This window comes from Nylanderia fulva, unplaced genomic scaffold (genome assembly GCF_048542155.1).
Source record: "Nylanderia fulva isolate GAGA-0341 unplaced genomic scaffold, ASM4854215v1 Scaffold106, whole genome shotgun sequence".
Classification (NCBI taxonomy): Eukaryota; Metazoa; Arthropoda; class Insecta; order Hymenoptera; family Formicidae; genus Nylanderia; species Nylanderia fulva.
In genome coordinates, this window is record NW_028189258.1 from 150,485 (window position 1) to 175,495 (window position 25,011).

At 31.2% G+C, this 25,011-nt stretch overlaps 1 protein-coding gene across 2 annotated transcripts in view; it reads left to right on the forward strand.

The window, feature by feature from the left end:
* mei-W68 (meiotic W68) overlaps positions 1-22,874 on the forward strand; it is a 62,006-nt gene extending 39,132 nt beyond the window's left edge. The window contains exons 2-5 of one of the 2 annotated variants that reach the window (XM_029304446.2): positions 19,675-19,789; positions 20,334-20,815; positions 21,648-22,005; positions 22,476-22,874. In XM_029304446.2, the coding sequence (XP_029160279.2) occupies positions 19,680-19,789; positions 20,334-20,815; positions 21,648-22,005; positions 22,476-22,773 (1,248 nt within the window). In that variant the 5' untranslated portion in view covers positions 19,675-19,679 and the 3' untranslated portion in view covers positions 22,774-22,874. Of the gene's footprint in view, positions 1-19,674; positions 19,790-20,010; positions 20,245-20,333; positions 20,816-21,647; positions 22,006-22,475 lie in introns of those variants that run through there. The other variant, XM_029304448.2, reaches the window with a different exon arrangement.
* The last annotated feature ends 2,137 nt before the right edge of the window (positions 22,875-25,011 follow it).

Genomic DNA, 25,011 nt, shown 5'->3' on the forward strand with positions numbered 1-25,011 from the left:
AATTCCAGAAAATAAGATAACCGATTGGCAATTCCATGGTAGAAACTTAGTCCGCAGACTTAATTGCTATCGCTGTGTTTTAAGCGAACAATTACTACACGAACGCAACAAATTTTTCTTTACTTTGGATATATACGAGAACGCGATGAAACATATGTATTTAAAAAATTTTGTGCAAGTTAAGATATACAGAGTGTCTCATACTTATCGATAACTTTAATTTAATCTAACCACTCGTTGATGGCAAATTCTTGGGATTATTTATTGGAAACGATTTTTCTTCTGTAAAAATGTCGACTCCTCCCTCTTCCTTCAAAAAATAAAGGATTTTCGCAAACTAGACCTTATATGTAGAAATAATATGTTAAAAAAATTACATTTTCTTCAATTAATTTTCAATCGAATTTAATTCAATAGAATTTTAATTTAAGGTATAGTTACAAAGCATATGATGATAAAAATTGAGAACTCGCAAAAAAATGATGACCTCCCTACATTTTTGCTGAGGAAAGATTGTTTCCAAATAATCTTAGAAATTTTTTATTAGTGGTCTGATAAATCTGGAACACTCCATAATAATTATATCTTTTATTACATATTTAGTACTATTGCGTGTTATTTTATGATCTTTATTTCTATTATTTTCTTCTTATTATCTATTATACATTTTTATTACATATTATTTTATAAATTACTATAATAAAATCGTAATGACATAGGGACTTAAACTGCACCGTTAACACCGAATTCGAAACCGGTTCGCGAATTAGATGTGGGTTAGGGATCCCAAGGCCGCAACTCTTTCCTCTCAGCTCTTTGCTCTTGCACATCTTTTTCTTCTTACTGTGCTTTGCGTGCGTTCACCATCTCCATCACATCAACCTCTTCTTCCTCGGATCCGCAGTGCGTCTCTCGATGTTTCTGCTATAACACCGGTTTGTGATGGTCGCGTGCCGAGATCCCCTCCGTATGAAACGGATCTGACTCTTTAATACTTATCTCTCTCTCAAAAGCGGCGAGGCAACCTTGTCGACAAACGACCTCGATTTTTTATATTAAAAAAATAATTTCTGATTAAATTTCGAGTGAAAGCGATCCTTCATGTCTTTATTGTAAAGCAATAACTTTGCTTATAAAATGCATAATATAATTTAATGCATCTGAAATGCATAATAAAAGCAATCTTTTGCAGTTGCAAAAGTCTAAATTCTAAAAGAAATTGTAATTTTTCAGATATTTAATTTTACTTACACTACAGGAATAACATTACGTCACATATTGGTGACGTGCACGCTGTCAAAAAATTGTATGCACGTCGGAGAGATGTTTGATTATCTGATCAGGTTGACCCCGCAGGGGGGCGACCACCGTCATCTTTTCGGTTAACGCGCGATCGCAACCCCTTGGAAAATAAATAACGCGTAATCGTTGGCTTCATCTTTTTCTGCGGCCGCTGTCGATCTAGAAGAAAGTTGCATCTGCTCGCGATTGAAAATTGATAGTAACTGTATCCTCGAATAAGAATACTCGAAGCATGGAGCATTATTTTGTTGAGAGATACACCAATTCAATTTTTTCTCATTAAGGAGTAACTTAAATAAATGATTCATTTTTATGCTAATTTGATACAATTTTGTAAACATCAACGAAACGCTAACGAACTTTAATACGTATCCAAGGTGATCGGGAGACAAATACGAAGATAAAAAATGTTAAATCAAGTAAGAGCGGATCAGTCAATAAGATCCAGCGACATTCAAATCAATATCTGAATATTTTTTTTTATTGCCGCGTCTTAATAGAGTTATCTCAAAAATCAAATAGTCATCCGAGTAATTGCTTCACGTCTAACTAAATTGCGACAACAGGTGCGATAGAAAAGAAATTCGTGTAATTGTCGTTGACATTTAATTATAATTAAACGTCGAGCTCTTAATTGCCAGTGCTCGTAAACGAAGAAGCAGAACTAGTTTTACGTTTGACAAACGCGAAATAATATTTATCGAAGATTGCCACGGTTGTCATTATATGAGCGTCTTAGTCATGCATTATTCAAAAGCTGCGCTCGCCGGATCTCGAATGATCGAACCATTTTGTAGGGGTGACCACTAGATGGAATTTCACCAAAGTCAAGGGGCCTATGTAGAATCCGTGTGTGCACGCGGAGATTCCCGCGGAGATATTGCAATAAATCAAACGCGTTAGTTGGACCCATCTCGGGGCGGGAAGGAGGAGCGGAAAAAGAAAGCGAGAAAGAGCCGGGACAAGAAAAGGCACGCTCTGTTGTGACGTTGGATGATAATTTGTCCGAGCGTTCCGGCAGTTTGCGAGATTTAGACACAAAGATCCTTCTACCTTCCACGCAATGGTGGGCTTCGGGACAGGTTCTCTCGATAGTGGCAGGATCTTCTTTGGAAATAAGTTTTGCATCTGTTGCTTTTCTAGCCTTTCTCTTTTATTTTATTAAATTATTGTTATCTAATTTTTTCTTATTTATAATAATTATTAAGATTTTAAAATGCTGTCTTTGATAACTCGGTCATGTAACAAGAATTAAATATTATATTGATTCTTGTTAGGTTATATAGGTTAGGTAACTTCTATCAGTAAAAACAATAAATGTGAATATATCCTTAAAACTAATTCATAACAGCTGAAAAGGTGCATTCGCGATAATAAATGATTCTTAATAGCGCAGAATTATATTTGCGGTCTCCTAGCGCAATTACATTGAACGGCAGGTGAATCCTTACGCTTTATAAAAATTCTCACAGTCTGTGCTTGAACACACTTATTCTGTTCGCAACACTTACCAAGCGTGCGCGTGCACAAATGCGGCTAGAAAAATGTCGCAGCTGCAAAACGAACTTTGAAAAAAAAGGGAGAAAAGGGAGAAAAGAAAGCGAAGAGGCAGCCGTTCTAGACTGCCATCTTTTGATTAATAAAATAAAATAAAAATAAAATAAAATAAAATAAAATAAAACTATAGCAATTAAGTCTTGAGTTAAGAATCATACATATAATTACGATCTGTTAGTTATCGGTTAACTTATTTCATATTTCGTTCAACTCTAATGTTTTATTCTACAGGGTACAGCGAGTCACTGATGTACAGTTAGATTCCTGACGTCATCATTTGGAGACGATTCTTCCTCAGCGAAAATATTAAGGCATCAATAATTTTTAAGATTTAAGCAATTAAAAATTAAAATTTTTTCGCAAACTAAGCTTTATCGAAATAAAATATTATTAAATCATATTCTTTAGTTAATTTTAATTAGAATTTACTTTAACAGAATTTTAATTTAAGGTTTAGTTACAAAGACACATAAAGTAGCAAAAATTATAGGAACATGCAAAAAATGACCATCCTCGATATTTTTGCTAAGGAAAAATCGTCTTTAAATGACGTCAGGAATCTAACTGTATATCAGTATTCACTGGGTATGGTATTCTGTAAATAACAATTTATATTGTATATAAAAGAATATGCTTACTTGTTTACTGCGAGATATATAAATATATAATATACATATAAATATACAGGATGTCCCGTATCCATCTAATTACTGACAGTAGATTCTCATCATTTGGAGACGATTTTTTTTCAGCGAAAATGTAGAGGCATCAATAATTTTCGAGTTATAAACTTCGAAATTGAAAATAAAAGATTTTTCCCAAATTAAGCTTTGTGGAAATAAAATATTAATAAAATCATATTCTTTAGTTAATTTCGGGTAGAATTTACTTTAATAAAATTTTTAATTCAGGCTTAGTTATAAAAATATATGAAGGCAAAAATTGGGAACATACAAAAAATTATAACCTCTCTCGACATTTCCACTGAAGAAAAATCATTTCCAAATTTCCCAGGAATCTGTCGTTAACATGGTGATTTGCTGGGACACTCTGTATTTTGTATGTATATGCAATATAAATTAAATTTTCCAATACCGAAAATTACCGAAAATTTCTCCAGATAAACGAAGAATAAAAATTTCCGAATTGAAACGCACCTATCTCTCTTGGCAACGTGGACTGTCATCGTGCTACGAAATCGAGTTGGCGAGAGAAACTCTGTGTCGCGTTCACTATCGTTTCGTTTTCATAGACCCAGTAATACTACCCCCATCGTTTCTTATCACGAGACTTCACGGATACCCGCGTGGCAGTAACTCGAGCGTAAAAAAAAAGATAAAGAGAGAGAGAGAGAGAGGAAAGCCATGCACTTGCTTTATCTGATTCCACGTTTCACGACAGATTAATGTGGGATCGAGCTACGATCAAGCGAAGAAGTCACTATGCCTTTTATTGCTCGCGTGATGGATCACTAATATGGGATCCGCGCCACACGCACGGGGGATCAAATCATTGTCCGAAGTCGTCTTTTCGACGCGTACGACGCGACTCTCGATATCCTTTTCTCCATTATCCCCACCCTCTTCATATAAAAAAAAAATCACCCTGAAAGAAGCCTTGTTGCTTTCTTAAACTCGCGGATTCCCAGGCGATTATATCTAGTACGAAGAGTTAGATCTAGGCATCAGATGACGCGACCATTGTCCCTTATCCTATATATTGGAGGAATTTCTCTTCTTCCTTTACTCCTTCTGTGAATCTTCACGCTCTTCTTCATCGAATGGACGCATTTCTCTTTCTCTTTCGTCTCTTCTCTTTCTCGTCGCGAGAGAAGTCAATGGCATCGATTACGAAGCCCGAGCTGAAACTCGGTCTGAATGAAGACTTCAAGTTTAAGCTAGAAAAAAAAGAGACAGGTAGTTCTTCTCTTGGATAGGTGGGCCAGCACGACCGCACTCCGAAAACCGGCTACAAAATGTTTTATTTACCAAGTTTGCTGAAGGGAGAGAAGGGGACCATTCTTTCTCTCGTTCCTCACTTTCTCACACGTTGTGCATCTTTTTCGAGATTGGCCGATCTTTTCGCACTGCCTCAATGGAACTGTAAGGTGCTACACGACCTGATTTCAGGACAAGTGTTACTGTGCGATCAGCGACCGGTCTGTTTTATGTCCTTGTGTCTGCTCTCAGGTTTGATTAAAAAATAAAAATGTATTTACCTTATATATTTTTACATTTATTTATTATTTTTTTATTGAATAATTGTATAATTTTAATATTTAAAATCTTATAATTTGTGAAATAATTTTTTCCTCCATTATAAAAATAAATAAACTTTATTCGCTATACAGTATAAATAAAGATTAAATACTTTATATTTTTAATTAACTTATTATTTGTAATGATGAAAAGAAAAAGAAATTAGTAATATTTAAGTTTTTATATTAGGTCCTTGAATAAGTTCTCGCTGTTTTTTTTGTTAAAAAAAAACATTTAAAATATAAGGCTTACAATAACTTTACTCAAAGTATTGTCCATCATTAGAGACCACACAGCAATGCCTCCAATTCTTCGTCTTCAAACTTTGTCGGTGCTCCAGAACGTTCTTTATCTTCAAGGTCAAAGTCATTATTTTTAAAGCGCCTAAACCAGTCTCTGCATGTCGTATTCGACAGAGCATTGTCACCATATGTTTCAACAAGAATTCTGTGTGCTTCAGCTGCAGATTTCTTTTGAATAAAGCAGTGCAATAAAATTCCCCGCAAAAACACTTTATTTGGCACAAAAGTAGACATTTTTGCAATAGGTAATTAAACACGTGGTTGACACTGTGGTAAACTGTATCTACTAGAATTTGAGGTTACATATAGTACTACTTAGCTGATGCGTTTCCGTACGAAATTCCATGCACAGAGTGCCGCTACGCCATCTTTTAAGAAACAGCGAGAACTTATTCAAGGACCTAATACATAAATATATCGTCTATTTATAAAATCTATATTTATATGCATTTTATTGAATATTACAAAAAAATACATTTATTTATATTGTTGTTAAAACAATCATACGTTGATAGTTGTGCGTAAAATAAATACATTATATAATTGAAAAATGACGAGATAGGAATTAGTTCAAAGAAATTAAATTGATAATTAATGTGCAATGAAGCCAGCTGTTTGTTCGAAATTAAATAATAATCTGATGCACTGTCATTTATGAATAAAGTATCTTGTTTGAAATTTTTTCGCTTAAAAATAATTAGCCCATGCTTCGAGACAGCATCCACATTTCAAATAATTTTCCGTCCATGATTTCAAAAACAAGTTTTCGATACACAAGAGCATATAAGATATAAATGAATGAAAAAGATTTATTATTATACCGTCTAGTTCTAATTATTTTTCGAATCAAAGTGTGCATTTTAAATCAATTCTTCGATCTCATGAGTAATGATAATTACTTTTCGACTAATATTACGATTCGCGACTGTTATTAAAGAATCGCGCGCGCACTGAAAGAGTGAAAACGAAATAAAAGGTGAGACCAAGGCGCGATGGTTACGAGCGTCAATGACACGCATAGGCACGCGTACATGATCGAGATGCAAAAATCAGCAAGGTCAGCTGAATGGCCTTCGATCGATTGTTTATCGATAATCTGTGCAATGAAACGCGTCGCTGTTAGTCTTCGTAAATTTATAAAACTCTTTAAAAACTTTTGCAAATTTTTGATGAATTAGTTCATTCAAAGGAGAAATATTATGAAAATATTTATGCTTCTTTTTCTTGTTTATTTTGGTAAATATTTGCTTTTGCGCAGTCAACCCCAAGAAAATGTAGGGGAAAGGATGCTAAATCGTAACTCTACTGTATTTCTTAAACAGAGTTAAAATATTTTGAGGTGTTATGCCGCAATGTTTGTTTCTTTCTCAAGTGATCTGTTGATTAATGACGTTCATAAATTTATTTTGTGTAATTTTCATATAATGTTCGACGTACCTATTACATTGAGAAAGATAAGCACGTAAACTTATTATTAAAGCATTTTTAATTTCATTTAATCTTATATATGAACGCGTTAAAAAATTGGCAAAATGTTTTAGAATTAGTTTTTTATTTACGACAAAGCGAGAGAACAAAATGTATTACACTTACTTTTTCCTACATTGTACTGATATAAAAAAATGTACTAAATTTATTTTTTTCTTTTTTTACTTAGGCATTAGGTTATTTTCTTTAAATTTAGATTTATAACCGAAGAAAAAAAATCTAATTTTATAATGAGATATAATTATATTGAGATAATTCTTATTTATATTTTTGTGTGATACAAGTATTTTTGTTAAATTTTTGAAGATAATTTATGATTATAAATGTCATTTTTTAATTTTATTGTTAAAAGTATGATTTAAAAATTCATAAACAATTTAGCAAATCGGTATTGTAAATCGTACGATTTAGCAATCTTTTTCCTATATTATCAAGATCAAAAACACTGATTAATAAAAATTCAGTTATTTGAACATTCTTTATAGTGAAAATAAAAAAGATAAAGAAAAAACCACAATATCCACTTGATTCCTCTCGACCAATAGAGCCAAACGCGATGTTAATGCGACAATTATGAAAGAAAGAACATTTGGAAAAATAAGGAATTTGAATCCTATGGTTGGGATCTCAAAAATATAAACATTGAGAAGAATATTTATTCGTAAGTGTCTGAATAGCTCAGTTGGAAGAGCAGTCGCCCGGCAAGCGAAAGGTCTCGGATTCGATTCCCGATTCAGCCGACTTTCGGACCAATATTTTTCTCGCCTATTTCTTTACAGGGGATGTTAAGAGAAGAAACAAGGGGAATTTTTGAGATCCCAACCATAGGATTCAAATTCCTTATTTTTCCAAATGTTCTTTCTTTCATAATTGTCGCATTAACATCGCATTTGGCTCTATTGGTCGAGAGGAATCAAGTGGAGATTGTGGTTTTAAAAATTAAAAGAGCTGACTTAATAAGTATTCTCATTATAAAGAAAAAAGTTGCGATTTTGACGACAGTAGAAAATCTTTTGGGCTTGACTGTATAAATATAAATGTAAAAATTTTCTATATTCTTTATAAATCGATTATATGAAAACAATATTTTTTATAAATCGATTATACGAATTTATGATCTGTTTACTTAATTTTCGCTCATGATTATTTGCGCTCTTCCTTCCGCGCTAGCTCTTTATACATGAAGAGAATTTTCTTTTAAAACTTACCCTGAAAATTATGGTGATCGTGCGACAATATGGTATTGGAAGAATCTTATAAGAGTTTCTCTGATTAATATTTACCACAAAAAGATATATTAATATGTAAATAGTAAAATTTACTAAGAATTTTCTATGCACATATTAATATTTTTATTGTGGTAAATATTAATTAGAGAAGTAAGTGTCTGAATAGCTCAGAAGTTGGAAGAGCAGTCGCCCGGCAAGCGGAAGGTCTTGGGTTCGATTCCCGATTCAGCCGATTTTCGGACCAATATTTTTCTCGCCTATTTCTTTACAGGGGAAGTTAGGAGAAGGAACAAAGAGGAATTTCTGAGATCCCAAACATAGGATACAAATTCCTTAGTTTCCAAATTTTCTTTCTTTCTTAATTGTCGCAATAACATCGCGTGTGGCTCTATTGGCTGAGAGGAATGGAGTGTAGATCGTGTTTTATTAATTAGAGAAGTTCTTATAAGATTCTTCTAAAACCATATTGTCGCACGATTACCATATTGAAAAAAGAGTTTACTTGTTTTTCGACGAAACCGAGAATTACTGATTAAATCGACCAGAATTCCTTATAATGCAACACGAATCTTGATTAGCCACAACCAACTAATTTGTTGTGCAACCAGATTCTTGTTACATTATAAGGAATTCTGGTCGATTTAACCAGTAATTCTCTGTTTCGTCGAAAAACAACTAAACTCTTTTTCCAGTGGCATGATTTTCAGAGTAAATTCCAAGAGAAAATTCTCTCTGTGTAGTCTTAATATTAATTACTTTGATTAAAAATTTCTGTTTTATTACAAACTAAACTAATCTTCAATAACGCATATTATATACATTCTATTTGAAAGGAGTAAGAACCTCCCGCATAAATCTGTCGAGACAACTTCTCCCTTGTATATTCCTTGCAACTTGTAGATCACGATGACGATACGAAATGTTGACGATATTCACAGCGCAATTTTGGAGCTACGAAAAACATCCTTTTGTGGGGCGAGTCCAAACGGCGTAGGCTTGCGCGTTTAAAAGGATTTTCATTGCGAACTGAAGGGTTCCGAATGAGCCGCTTTTCACGATCGTGAGTGCGGGCAGGTCACGCATCCATTGTTGCGAGAGCTTAATGTCGTTACGTGGAGTCGCGAGGTTATACGAGCGCGTATTATGGCGATGCGCCAGGCAGCCCCGTGACCACAATACGTATGTACGTTGCATCGATATTCATAGGGATAGACATTCTATCCCTTCTCCTCTTCTTCTCGAGCCTTCTGCTGAAGCAAAAGGCGCGTGCTCGTCCAGGTGATGCCAGACTGTTGTCCATCCGTTTTTCTATATGTCGCTCGCTTCCTCTCGTTTACTTTCTTCTTCGTGCACACCTACGAGAACATATGTTTATGAACAATGCGATCCTCCAACAAGAGCGCACTCTCTCCTGAAAAGCCAACAAATCTCGACGATCGCAATCCGACAGCTCATCACCGCCAAATTCAGCCTCGCTCTACCGTGTGTGTGTTTCACCGTTTATGAATTATTTTTAAAATTGAGGGGATAGTTCTAAATTTATTAAAAAATTTTTTAAATGTATATAGGGTGTCACACTGATAATATACAAGTAAATCTTGTTATTTGGAGACAATTTTTTCTCAACAAAAATATTGAGGCATTATTAATTTTCGAGTTATAAACGATTGAAAATAAGGGTTTTTTGCAAATTAAGCCTTGTGGAAAGAAAATATTAACAAAACGACATTTTCTAATTAATTTCAAGTAGAATTTACTTTAATAAAATTTTAATTTACGGTTTAGTTATAAAGATACATGATGGGAAAAATTGGGAATATGGCAAAAAATGATGGCCTCTCTCAACATTTTTGCTGAGGAAAAATCGTTTCTAAATAACGAGATCTGCATGTATATTTTCGATGTGACACTTTATGTCAGACACTCTGTATATTTAAAGTGTAACTGAAAAAACACAGATAGAACACTATCAAATTCCTTGGCCAATTTGGAGACGATTTTTCTTCAGCGAAAATGTTGAGGCACCAATAATTTTCAAGTTATCTCACAAACTAAACTTTGTAAAATTAAGATATTAACAAAATTATATTTTTGATTTTATAAGTAGAGTTTACTTTAATAGAATTTTAATTTAAGATTTAATTACAAAAATACATAATTACAAAATTTAGGAACATGCAAAAAATAATGACCTCTCTCGACATTTTCGCTGAGGAAAAATCATCTCATATATGCTTTTTATTTACATATTTTATATATAATTTGGTGGTGATGAACCGACAAATTGCGATCGCCAAAATAAAAATTACAAATTAAATATAAATGGGAAAAATGGCCTGCAATTACACGAGTGACAAAAGATTGCTGTTTCATTATCGACATGTCGTTAAGGACAATGGAGAATTCGGATTCTTTGCTGGTTTATCGGTGAACGGACGTTATCGAGGTGCCAGTGATCCCGGGGGTCGAACACCCGATAGCTCTTTATCCCTCACCGTTAATCCCTTCTTAGGCTACGATAAAGACCGCCCTTACTTACGATCGAGTAATCGTAGCTCAATAGCGTTGCTCTTAATTATTGGCAATTCTGAATTTCGTTATCGAGATGATACATTGACAATTCAGGTCAGCCTATAGTATTTGTAGTTGTAAAATGTTTCTCAGATATTTTTTCAATGTGTTGTGTTTAGATGCTCTCAAAATTAGCTATAAAGATGAGATGAAAATAAGTAGATTTATCTTAGATAAAATAAAGATAATTTTGTTTTAAATATATTTAGATATATTATCTGGAAGTTATTTAGATGAATCGCCATATAATTTTATCTTTTATCTAGATTAAAATCTAGATAAACGATACAATTATATGAGATTTATTCTAGATAACTTCCAGATAATATTATTTTTAAGACCGCTTATATAAACGCAGTTATAAAAAAATGTAAATTAGAAGAAGATATAAAAATACATATTTATATTTTTATTCGTGTAAGATTTTATCTCTTACTGTTTAAGTTCTGCTATTTAATAAAAATGCTTAAGTATTTTTATGTGCTATGAACCTAATTATCTAAACCAAATTATCCAAATATTATTCTAGACAATTTAATAAAGATCACATTTTTTTCATCTAAAACACGCAGATATAGATAATATAAAAATATATTATATTTTTATTATCTATATAAAGATAAGATGACGACAAAATTTTATCTAGATGATTATCTATACGATTTTATTTAGATAACAGCAAACACTTTATATAAAATTATACCAATCATAAATTACACGCTATGAGTTAAAGACGAACGAAAATAGCATTTTCGGTCTGGTGTAGCATTTACACGGTAATTTACAAGATGAATAATTTCGCAAATCGAAGGGAAAGATAATATAAGAGATGAAGGGAAAAAATTAAGAGTCCGTCAAGAGTTATGGGTAAAAAGATTAAGAAGCGCGCTGCAATCTGGTTCCAAATGGATGATAAGAATAGGTATAATCTCGGCAATGGGCACTCGCAAGGCCGAAGAGATGCGCCGCGAACGAATCGGGCCTTCTTCGAGGACACATCTGCTTGCCTCGTAATCGCGAAAAATTCTGCGCGCGGAAAAAATCCGGCAGCTGCAAACTGCCTCATCATGTGGCATGCGCCAAACAATTATTATTAGCTCGTGCGCACACGATATATTGTATATGCATAATCGGTATACGGTATTTCATGCCTATATCAATCTATATTTTTATGTCGAAGTGCTGTATAATTGTTTCTTTGATGTAAATGATCGTGGAATAAATCGGGAGAATAAATCGTTATAAGGAGAACAGAAAAGTCAAAATGACATCAATTGATTAAAAAATGACATAAATTTAGTCAATATGACGTCATTTTGACTTTTCTGTTCTTCTTGGAAAGCTCACAAAGAAATTACATAAGTTGGCAAATCCCTTCCTAGAAGAGCGCACATTAAGGGGATGTAGTTCTGTTTTACCGACTTTAAGTTAGGTTAGGTTAGATTTCCTTTTTATTGAATATACAGATTAAAAAATTCTCCACAATGAAAGTATACTGATAATAATGAATAGGGAGCGCTGTCCTGCAACTAATTTTTGCTGTTTTATGCCTCAACATCGATTCCATACGCAAATATATATACATAATTAATTCAAGTACGAATCTTTTGAAACAAGCTTTCAATCTCATTTTTATTAATTCTGTATTATTATTTCATGTCATCTTTATTAGGAGCGTCATATTTTGTGCACAAATAAACTGCAAAACTTTTATATTAATTAACTATTGTTATGAATTGATGCAGAGGCCGATAAAAAACTGTAATTTTTTAACTTTTAATGTTTTTTTTATACAAAATTACAGCGCTTTCTGTTCATTATTATCAATATTTTAATTGTGGAGAAGAATTTTTCAATCTGTATAGCCAATAAAAAGAAAACTCCTTGAACTCAAAGTCGGTAAAACAGACATGGTCAGCATTCCCTTTTAAATTCCCACTAATTATGTCGCGATATTTATTCTATAATAAATATCTGTAGATAATTTTTTTCATTTATAACATTATTAAAATGAAAATGCATTATGGGATATACATATATTATTCCATCCAGATGTGTAGAATTTTTACGATTATTAGATCGATGAGCAATCTTCCATCAAATTAGTGTAAAATAATGGTCCTTTTATTTCTATTTAATTGACGGTTGCGTGGTTGATCAAACCAGTTTCTCTGGTATAACTGACCTATACTTAACATGTCCAGAGACTGTGGCATATAAACACAGTTTGGACAATTCTGTCGCTTTATATTCAAGTACATCATATTGCGAAATCGTTCAATTCTTCGTGATACAATTACACACATCCTCCCTATAGTTAAATTTGCATCTTGACTTGTTCTTTTTCTTTTTGCATCATATATCCGTCATTTCTTTTCATCCTTGATTTTCTTTTATCAATGAAGGATAGATAGGAGATTTTCTTTGTTCAATTTTTATTTGTTTTTCTCTCTTCCCCGTTTTTCCTAGTTATTTTCTTATGTTCATTCCTATTCGTTATTTTTTCCATCCATTGATATCCTTGAGATGTTACGCTCGTTTCCTTTTCTTTTCAGAATAATCGTGAAAACATTTGACGTGTAATAAAGCGTCGCGTCAAAGATCTTATTTAACCCCGAGTTGCCGGTTTGTTATTAAAGGAATGGTAAATTTTAAGCGAAACGAAAGCGCTCGTTAAATGATAATTAACATCAAATTTATTAGCATATTCTATCTTTGTATATAAAATTATTTTCTTCATCCTTCGATTGCCTTAAGCACCTCTTCAAAGAATTTCGATCGATTCGTGCCTTTATGTGAAAAGCAATTAATTTTAAAGATACTTTATTCGCGCGCGATTTTTAGAATAATGTACATAATTTAAAAGAAACCGATGTCAAAAATCAAGGTCCAAGATCGAGTGGATCATTGAAATGGTGTCGCGCGATGACAGTCGTTTTGGCGAGAGACTTTCCCAAGGTACATTTAAGTCAAGTACTTACCGCACGTCAAACCCTCTTTATAGTGTGTGAAACAGCGCGGTCGCTACAATAACGTCGTTTGATCCCTCGAAAACCGCGGCGCATTCAAGTAGTCTTTTCGAGTGCGCTTGGAACGATCAATCGTTCACATCTGTGGGGGAAATTGGAAAAGTGCCCCACAATCTTATGCAAAATGGATTTAGGTTAAATCAGCTAGTTTTATATATATATTGTAGTTTATGACCTGCTGAACAAAAGATAGTAATAGCCCCAAAGCTAAATAATGGACAATTACTAAACTATAGTGTTTGCTGATATCTAAATAAAATTATATAGATGATTATCTAGATGAAATTTTGATGTTTTATCTTTATATAGATAATGAAAATATGTATTATTTATGTCTGCATCTTATCAATTGGAAAAAAGTGTTATCTTTATTAAATTATCTAGAAAAATTTCAGATAATTTGGTTTAAAATCATAGCACATAAAAATACTTAAGTAATTTTATTAACAGAATCTAAGCAGTAAGCGGTAAAAACTTACAAATAAAATTATAAGTATATTATTATATTGATTTTATAATTTACATTTTTTTTATACTGTGTTTACATAAGCGATCTTAAAATTAATCTGGAAAATTTAGATAAATCGTCACATAATTTTATCTTGATATATTTAAAACAAAATCATCTTTATCTTATCTAAGATAAATTTACATATTTTCATCTCATTTTTATCTAGCTAATTATAAAATTATCTAAGTACAACATTGGCTATAGCTAATCAAACAACTCGTAGAATCTGAGTTTTTCGTATTTGAGTGACTGCGTAAATTGTCTATTATTTAGCTTTGAATCTATTATATTTTTTGTTCAGTAGATCATAACCTACAACATATGAGAAAACCAGCACATTTTATATAGGGGAGTAATGCGGATTTTTTAATTTATATAAAATCCTAAATGTGTGAAATTAAATCCCAATAAAATCAACTAGTTTTCTCATATGTTCTAGCTTATAATCTATTGAACAAACAATGTAATAGACTCAAAACTAAATAATAAAGTTATTAATTTACAATCAGTCAAATATGAAAAACTTGGCTTTGCAAGTTGTTTGTCTAACTGTAACTCGATAATTATTCATTATTTAGCTTTGAGGCTATTAAATCTTTTGTTCAGCAGATCATAAGCTACAACATGAAAGAAATCAGCTGATTTAACCGAAATCCATTTCACATAAGATTACTTGGTGTACTTTCCTCCGATAGTGAACTCAATTAACCCGGGTAGCAAGCATACGTCATTTTGACGTCGAATGACGTTAATTTGCTACTTGGGAAACTTTAAGATATGGTCTGCGCATTAGGCTCAATAAAATTTAAATGCGAAAATCTGTAAAAAATCTCTATTTTATTTTCAAATAATGTGTAAATATGTGTTAAATGTCAGACTAAATTCGTGACTTATAATCGTCCTTTCACTCTCTCTCTCGCTTTCTTTATGCTCCCAAATTTGTACGTTAGCCAATCCCCCACTGCTTCGCAGTCACGATCCCTACTGTTTGGACAAATTCGATGTTATCTTCGAAAATCGCCTTGTACACATGAAGAAGCAAATAAAGAAAGAGATTCGATCTCTCCCGGCGTCTCTCGATCAAAAACTTCGGCTATTACGATTTTCTGAATAGACTGGAGTTTCAAACATTGTCGATTCGCTACACATTCGTGGCATTTACACGTGATCTCACACTCGAATGCTTGACATATCGGATTTCGAAGATCCCTGACCTGCAAATAAAAAGAAGCTAGTTGACATGCGACAGGTATTTGCTACATTGATCGATATTTTATATATAGCCCGAATATTTAATTTCATTCAAACTCTCTCAAATCGAAAAAAGCATTTAGAATCGAGAAGCTTACTAGTATTAAAATTCATGGAGTTTCGTATTTGCCCATCTACAATTTCACTTCCCCTCTTTTTTCCATTTGTGTTAGTCGATATATCGAAAGTCGAGAAATTTTTTGACATAGTATATAGTTCGAATACTCTCATCACTTTTTCCCTAATAGCACACATATTCAAAAGACATTCAGAGGGCATGCAGAGGATATTCGGATGTCCTCAAGATATCCTCTGAACGTTTTTCGAATATGTTGTACTGTTAGGATTTGTGTTCATCATTCTTTTAAAAAAAGAGACAGACCAAAATCTTTTTTTGTATATTATCCTACTTATCAAGCTGGTGAAATAAGTTTGCGCGTCGAAAAAGATTTTTTATGTCTTATTATTATAATTATACATTCTTCATAATCTTTTCCGTCGTGTCTCCAACTGACATTTCGAAAACGACGCGCCGACGACGCGTGTTGGTTATATACGGGCTATTTGAGAGCCGGCGAGGGCATTCTTAGGGGTGTTTCTCCACTGTGTTCGTTGCACAATGTAACACTATCCCCTTTTGTAACAGCGCAACCTTGAAGTGTCTTTAATGCGAAACCTAGAGCGCGAGCATGCTTATCGCCCTCCATTATTTTTTTCATGAATATTCTTGTTATGAGCATCTAAGAGGCCGGAACTTTAAGGTGGTCTTTCACTTTTGTTCGCGTATACAGCCGACGTGCTTATCGATGCTAATTTACAAACATTTTTTAATCTTTTTAAAATTATTTTGCAAGATTATTAAATGTACCCAATATAAATATTTTATATATTATTAAATGTACTTAATATAAATATTTTTAAACTAGCCAATTTATTTTTGTCCGATTATTTGTAGTTTTCGAAATACTGTGGATCTGACAATTGTTTGTTAATATTCATTGTTCATCGTATCGACGCATATTATAGATTAAGGAAATTTATATATAAAAATTATCATACAAAATCAACTAATTTCTAACAATGCTTAAGCTCGTATATAAACAAACACAATGATAAATTATTAAATATTATGAGGCCATGTGTAACGAGCAATTAAAAATTTCGTCTTTTAATTTTGACATAAGTATTTAATTTAATTTATTTTGACATTATATTGCGACTTTTTATTAGAATTTTTATTTAAATTTATTTAATTATTATAATGATTATTGCGCACTGAAGAAGACTGAGTACAGGTCGAAACGTTTGTAATTGGTTTTTTTAAATTAAAGTTTTTCCAAGATTATAATAATTTTTTAATTGCTCGTTACACATGGCCTCATAATATTTAAAAACTTATATATACTAGGACTCTATTACCAATGCTTATTATTTCCAGTTTCTTCATAGTTTTTCATCTAAATCGATTTTTTAATCAAATACTTTTTAAATACTTTTTAGTTAACATTCCAGCTTTGTTTAATTTATAAACATGATATAGATTAAATATACATATATATATTGTATATGTGTGTGTGTGTTTCTAAATAAGTACAAAAAACTATAAGAAATGATTTTTTGACGAAAATTAAGAGGAGGTTTTCATATAAACGTATACTCTTTTTTCATACCCTTCCTGAATAGTTACATTTTTCCAAAGAGAGAGGTAAAAATTAGGTTTTTATTTGCTTTATAAATTTGGGACAAGTTGAAAAATGAAATTTAGTGGTTTTCCACTAATAGAAAGAATATTTATTAATAATCTTTTTACATTATTATAAGGGGATAAAATTAACAATCCCAATGTAATTTTTTTTAGAAATTTTTAATCGGGATGTGATCATCTAAAAATATGCGTAGATTCTTGATTCTTTTAGAAACTCTTTTTTTATCAAATTAATATTTTTCAAGAAAAAATCATAAAAACCTAATTTTTACCTTTTCCTCTGAAGAAGTGTAATTCCTCAGAGAAGGATATAGAAGCATATTTCTTAATTTTCGACAAAGAATCATGTAAAATTTTTCACACTTATTTAGAAACACCCTATAAATACTTATTCGCGTATAAAAAGTATTAAATTTCTACAAATATAATTATTTTTGTAACATCTCGTAGATTTTAAATATCATGAATCTTCCTCTACAGCACGAAATATTGCTAAAATATTGCATAAATATTGCGCCATATTACAAATATTGTAGCAATATTGTGCAAATATTAAAAGTTAATATTTTATTGGAAACATTGCAAAATATTACTGCTATGTTATAATGGAATTACATAGTTCTTTCGTTTTCACAGGGAACTCAAATATTAAATTAATTACTCAGAAATCGGACAAATAAATATCTGAATAAATGAAGAAAATAAAAAATAAGACATATTTTACAATATTTTATAAATTTACGTTTGCAAAAATAAATCAGCATCATTGCAGAAATGTTGCATAATATATAGTTTAAAAGCGGACATATATATATTGTGGCAAGCCTTCAGGAATATTGCATGCAATATTTCAATCTTGCAAAAACAATATTCTTTTAATATTTCTGCAATATTTCGTGCTATAGGGGTTGTAACTCGATAACTGTCGCTAATTGTCGCGATCGTTTTCTCGTGCGGTTTTTCCAGCAAAATGACGACGAACTCCCTGAATTTCGTTACAATCGAACGTTTTGCAATAAGGGGTGTATTTCGTATTCACAATAAGTCCCTCAAGTGTCTTTAACGCGTACAGTAGCGCGCCATTCAATGGTCGGTGCTCACAAATACGCAGCGGGGTGTCCGAACTCTCTTGAGATTCGCCACTTTGATATGAATGTCGGTGATCGGGAGAAAAATTATAGTCTAGTCAGCTATGAGTGCGAACGAGCCTCCACAGCCAATACTTTACCTCACGACCCGGGACTTAATATGTTTATTGCTGTGAGAATGTCGGCCTCGGATAGGTAGTAGATTTTTATCTCCCATCGCGCCTTTTAACTCGGTCTCTCATAATGTTCGGCGACGAATGAGTGAAAAACGAATCCCAATCCTCCTCTTTAGTTTTGATAATCTCTTCTCTTTTTTTCCTCTTTTTGTCAATTTTTTATAACATGCTCCGTTGCACTAGATTTATCGATCCTTATAAATTTGTTGATAATATTATTGAAATATGTTATTATATAAATTTTTTTATATAAAGAATAATGCAAACACAAATGCGGGCCAGAGTAAAAAATTATCTGACAATTGTTTCTTATCGATGGAATTAATTAAATTGTTAAATTATTTCTTTGTAACTGTATTTTATAACTTTTATTATTATATGTATATAAACAATATATATATAAGTATATATATATATATAGGTACAATATACAATAACATAAATTGAATTTAAATGAATGAATATATTTTTATTATCTTGTTAAAATATTTACACATTTTAATTTAATAGTTTACATCATGATAACATATGTGAATGTATTGAATTTTATTAATTAATATCACGACGTCATTGCGAGGCGATTTTCAGTGTCTTTCAAATATGAAACTGATATATATCTAAATTTTTATTTCAATTTTTTATAGACTCAATCCGTTCTTTCTATATAATATACCAGATACCTTGTTTTATTATTTTATCATAAATTTGCGAAAACACAGCAACCCTTAAAAATAAAAAAAACCATAATCAAACATATACCTTTAAATGCTATTATTTATGTAAGATTGTAGTTTGTAAAGCAGAAACGCAACTTTAAATTATTTTTTTAATAATTGAAGAATAAAGACACATTAAAACAACAATAATATATTGTTATTATTATTTTTTTTTTAAATTGATTATTTTTTTCTAGTTGTACCGATAGAAACGATCTCTGTACAAAGGTTTGCTTTATGCAAGCTGAAGTCATCTATTAACAAAAAGATGAACTAAATTTTTAATCAATAATTCTCTAAAAGATGTTTTTAAATTTAAAAAAATTAAAAATTTGATATACTTTATATCTCTTTTTTATTTTTAATAATTTATTTTCCAGAAAAGCATTCTTATACAAAAGAGTTGAATGGTTTATTGTAAAAGATATAAAAGTTTTGTTACTAAATTTGTTCAGTTTAAGTATATAAAGTGTTCTTTTTTTTAAATTTAGGTAAAATGCAAAACAAAATATTTCGGGAGCAATCAAGTGCGTCATCTGTCAATAAATATATGAGTGTCGAGGAAAAACGCATCGATATACCGATAGTCGACAATAAAGAATTCAGGTAAATTATCTTTTCAGCTGCTTTTATTATTACCCTATCTACACCTAAGGATAATCCTACTTGTAGCCATAAACATATAGAATGAACTGTGCCATCCGCTCTTAAAAAATGGTCGTTTAGAGTGAGAGAGATAGAACGTGAAGACGGCCATCTCTATCCTTTTCTATTCAGTATCAATCACAACACTAGAAAGAGATGGAGATTGGCTGTCTTCACGCTCTGTCTCTCTTTTTGACGACCACATTTGGTGCACGGATGGCGCAGTCCATACTATATGTCTATACTTGTAGCTTATTTCAATGAGTAGTATAAACGATAAAAAAATCATTAAGAAGTTTACCAACCGAAAAAATTTACGATTGAAAACCAACTTCAGTATGATTTTTGATTGCCTATACTATTCATCACTGCAATTAGCTACAAGTAGGGTTATCCTTAGGTTAGGTATAAATAGGGTATATATTAATTTTATTATTTGTGAATATAAATTAAGTGTAATTAAAATTCAACACATCATATCTGACATTTCTCACTCGCATCTTAGGATGGATTTGATAGCGCGCATCGAAGCTGTTACATTAAAAATAATTAACCAGATAGCTGCTGGACAACCACCTTGTATATCGTACTGCAATATTGATAAAAGTATTGCTACAAAAAAATCAAATTTGTGTGAGAAAAATGTTCACGCAGAGTGCTCAAGCAGTCTTCAATTAAATACAATATCCAACGATTTTTCGTCCAATTTTGCCGATAAGCAAGACACAGGAGAAAAAAATAGTTTCGAAAATTCGAAAAAAACCATCGATTTCGCAATAGAAAACAGCAGAAATAAATTTACCCTAATGGTGATGATATTATCCGAAGTTCATCATTTGTTGTTAACAAACACAACCAAGACGAAACGATCGTTTTACTACGATTTGAAGAATAAAGTAACGAAAAGTTTAATGCTCAATCAAAGATCTATTGATTGTGCATTGAATAGTGTCGCTAATTTATTAGATTGCGCTCCATGGGATTTGAGTAAGTTTTTAAAATTATATTTATATATATTGTTTAATTGTGGAAAACTGTATAAAATTTATTATTAATGTATAAATTAAAAAATTATATATATAAACAATTTAAGGGGATGCTGCAGGTATGTTTTTACCGACCGAATGCGAATATTTAGTTTTTTTATATATCTCTATATTGACTATACTGATCAATAAATCCTTTTCCACAATTAAAGTACTTATAAAAACAGACCGCGCTAGCTATAATTACATATATAAATCATATAAAAATAAAAAATTACAGTTTTGTTATCGACTTCTTTTGTGTCAGTTCGTAACAATACTTATTTAATTAAAAAGTTCTGCAGTTTGTTTGTGCATAAAATATAGTATACGCGGTAAGGATAATGTGAAGAAATATTAGTAAATAATTAAAAGTGAGATTGCAAATCTAATAAAAAAGTTATATATTAAAAACATTTTCACGCATATATGTTGTATACGTGCATATGTTTAGATATGTGTGGTACTAACCTATCATGTGTTATGTGTATACGTGCATATGTTTAGATGTGTGGTGCTAATCTATCGGAGTTTGGTCGTTACTCCGGCATCCCCTTAAGATGATCCTAACGCAATACCGTTTTACCGATAAAACGATCATTTCTAAAAAAATTTTTTTTTGTTTTTAACATAAAATTGATAAGTTCCTGTTTTGTTTTTATATATACTATAATCATGGAAAGGCATTTATTATTCTATTCAATCAATAAAAAGAAAAGGGTGCAGAAAAATGATTGTTTTATCAATAAAACAAGACAAAAAAAAGAGATTGGTAACCAAATGGGACTTTTCAGGATTTTTAGCAATGACTAAAGGATTAGTGGCAGGAAATATGACCATCACACTAATCGACAATCGAGTTATCGATTGTGCGATACTAGGAGGCGTGCAGATCCCACAGATTACTTTAAACGCGACTTCAATTCGTGTAAAGGCCAACTTTGTCTTGGTTATCGAGAAAGACGCGATTTTCCAAAAATTGCTCGAGGAAGACTGTCCACGTATTTTAAAATGCATTTTAGTGACAGGAAAGGGCTATCCAGATGTAAATACCAGAATGCTGGTTAATATCCTGTCTGAAAAAGTAGGCCTACCGATTTACATAATCGTAGACGCGGATCCTTTTGGTGTGGACATTATGTTACTTTATCGGTAATTTAAACCAAAATTTCGTTGTCGCTTTTCATCAGAATTATTCTAGAACGAGACATTCTTCTATTTTTTTGAATACACGATATATATAGAGTGTCCCAGGCTTACTGTACGATTTGTTAATGAGAGATTTTTAAAAATTTTCTGGAAGCAAAAATGTCGAGGGAGGTCATCATTTTTTACAAAGTTCCGATTTTTGCCATCATATCTTTGTAACTAAGCCTTAAATTAAAATTTTATTAAATTAAATTTTACCTAAAATTAACTAAAAAATGTAGTTTTGTTAATATTTTATTTTCACAAGGCTTAGTTTCTAAATAATGCCAAGAATTTGTGTATAATTAACAGTAAATCTGGACATTTTATAAATCGTAAGATTTATAGTTTTTCAATCTCGCGCGTTTTAGGTTTCTCGTATTTTATATTTCCGTACTTTTTGCGATGTTATATATTGATTTTTTGTATTGTAGTTTTGGCTCGTCGATCCTTTGCAGACAGAACAAGTGTTTGGCTTGTCCTAATGCACGCTGGCTCGGAATTCATCCTTCAGAATTAACTATTTTAGGAGTGAAAACAGTCTCGCTCACCCAGATCGATTCCATGAAACTGAAATCCATTGAAACCAAGACTTACATAAACGATGCTATATCAAAAGAGCTAAGCATATTGAAGAAAGGCAAGACCGATATAGGGGTATTGTCCTTTACAAGAAACTTTCTCACAGCAACGTATTTGCCTTATAAGATAGACGGCAAAAAATATATTTAAAATATTATATTTTCTTTTATTTCTCTTTCTCTCTTCTTTTTTTATATGTATAATTAGAGATTCTTTTTAAGATTCTTTTTACAAGATTCTTTTAATTGACACAAAACTGTCTAACTGAAATTAATTTTATAGTTGTAACTATGTTTTTTTATAAAAAATAATATGAGAGAAGATTCTCTTCAAAGTTTTTAGAGTGAAATAAAAATATGTGTTCTATTTTAAACAACATTCTCGTTTTATAACAAGATAGACGGCAAAAAATATATTTAAAATATTATATTTTCTTTTATTTCTCTTTCTCTCTTCTTTTTTTATATGTATAATTAGAGATTCTTTTTAAGATTCTTTTTATAAGATTCTTTTAATTGATACAAACCTATCTAACTGAAATTAATTTTATATAGTTGTAACTATGTTTTCTTATAAAAAATAATATGAGAGAAGATTCTCTTAAAAGCTTTTAGAGTGAAATAAAAATGTGTTCTATTTTAAAAAACGTTCTCGTTTTAGACATTGATGTCTTTTCTGAAAAAAAAATTTATTGTTATAACATCATAAACTGCGAACATACACACCTTTTCATGAAACAAAAATCAATATATATATATATATATATATATATATATATATATATTATTTTTTGTTAAATAAAAACTTATAATTTGTCAAATCTCCAATTTTGATTGTCCATCAAGACTATAAGAAAAGAGTAAATATTGGATAAATAAATTAAGACTTTTTTCAGATATAATGTAACAGTTTATTTAAAACACTTTATCCGCCCAATGTCCGGGCCGAGCCTCGCTGATATTAAAAAACGCAGAATCTTAATAACATGATTATTTTGTATGTGTTACGTTGAAGATAACTTGGACATTATCCGCGAAATCGACGACATATTATGAGTTTATAAACTAAGTTAATTTTAATTATTCTCGAAAATTGCAATAAGAGGAAGAGAGAAGTTTGAATTCTTCCTTTTTCTTATAATAAATTTGGATCAATTATTCTAACAAAATGAGAGAAAAAGTCATGTGAATATATACATATATATATATATAAAATATTAGAAATATCGGAGTAAATATGTCTCACCAATTCGCGTTTTATAAGTATGCCAAAAGCAATTTAAAAAAGCTATTATGTAATAACATGATTATCAAGCATTTCTTTGGAACATTTTATTAATTATATTTTCCTTTTGATATGCTGGTAAATTATGTTTTCTTTAGCAGACCAAAGAATAAAATCAACTTTTATTATAGCTCTCGCACATTTATCATCTCTTTTTTTTTCGACATCACCGAATACATCGGTACAAATTATTGATTAGCCGATTTCGTGGATATTTTCAGTGCAGGGGGGAGTCCGTGCGAATATCGCCAAAAATCTAGTATAAATTACTTTCGTATCCGTTTCAAGTCGAAAGCGAGAATCGATCGAGCATTCCAAATTACGTCCGTGACTGTCGTCTCGAATGTGTATCGAGCATTTTGATGAAATATTATATATAGATATAAAAAACAATCTTTCTAAATAGTCGAACATGCGCTTTCGAGCGGGTACAGACTCGTGTGGAATCATAAATCGTTGAAAAAAAAAAATATCGCTCTCGTCATCAAGAGGTCAATTTGCTCTCTGTCGCTAGCACGATCGATTGTCAAATGATGAAAATTCAATATATCTACATTAAAAAGAGAATCTCAATATTCTCGAATATACGGGTAAAAATTCCAAAGTTATCTAGAATTTACATGTGTAATGTATTTTTTAGCAATACTAGTTCTTTTTATAACACTAGTTTACGACCAAAAATTATTTTTAACCAGACAAAGTTTCTTATAGATTTTTAAGTGCTAAAAATGATGCCGGAAACCAAACACTAGCACATCAAATTTCCAAAATAATGAAGATTAATGTCTAAAAAATGGCTTTTTGGAATATTTAAGATTTCTTGCAAAAAAGATTAACATTATCTGGAAAGTCTAATCAAATATCATGACTGCATTGTTCATGCCTTATAAAATGCATTGCTTTTTATTGCAATATTTTTTTACAATAAATCTTAAATATCGCAAAAAATCATTTTTTGCATATTAAACCAAATTATTTCAATTATTACGAAAACTTAACGTGTTGGTGAAAATTGTCTTGCAGCATCATATAAACACTTTGTCCGGTTTAAAATAATGAAAAAACATTTTTTTTTGTAAACTAGTGCGTAATCAGTGGAATTAA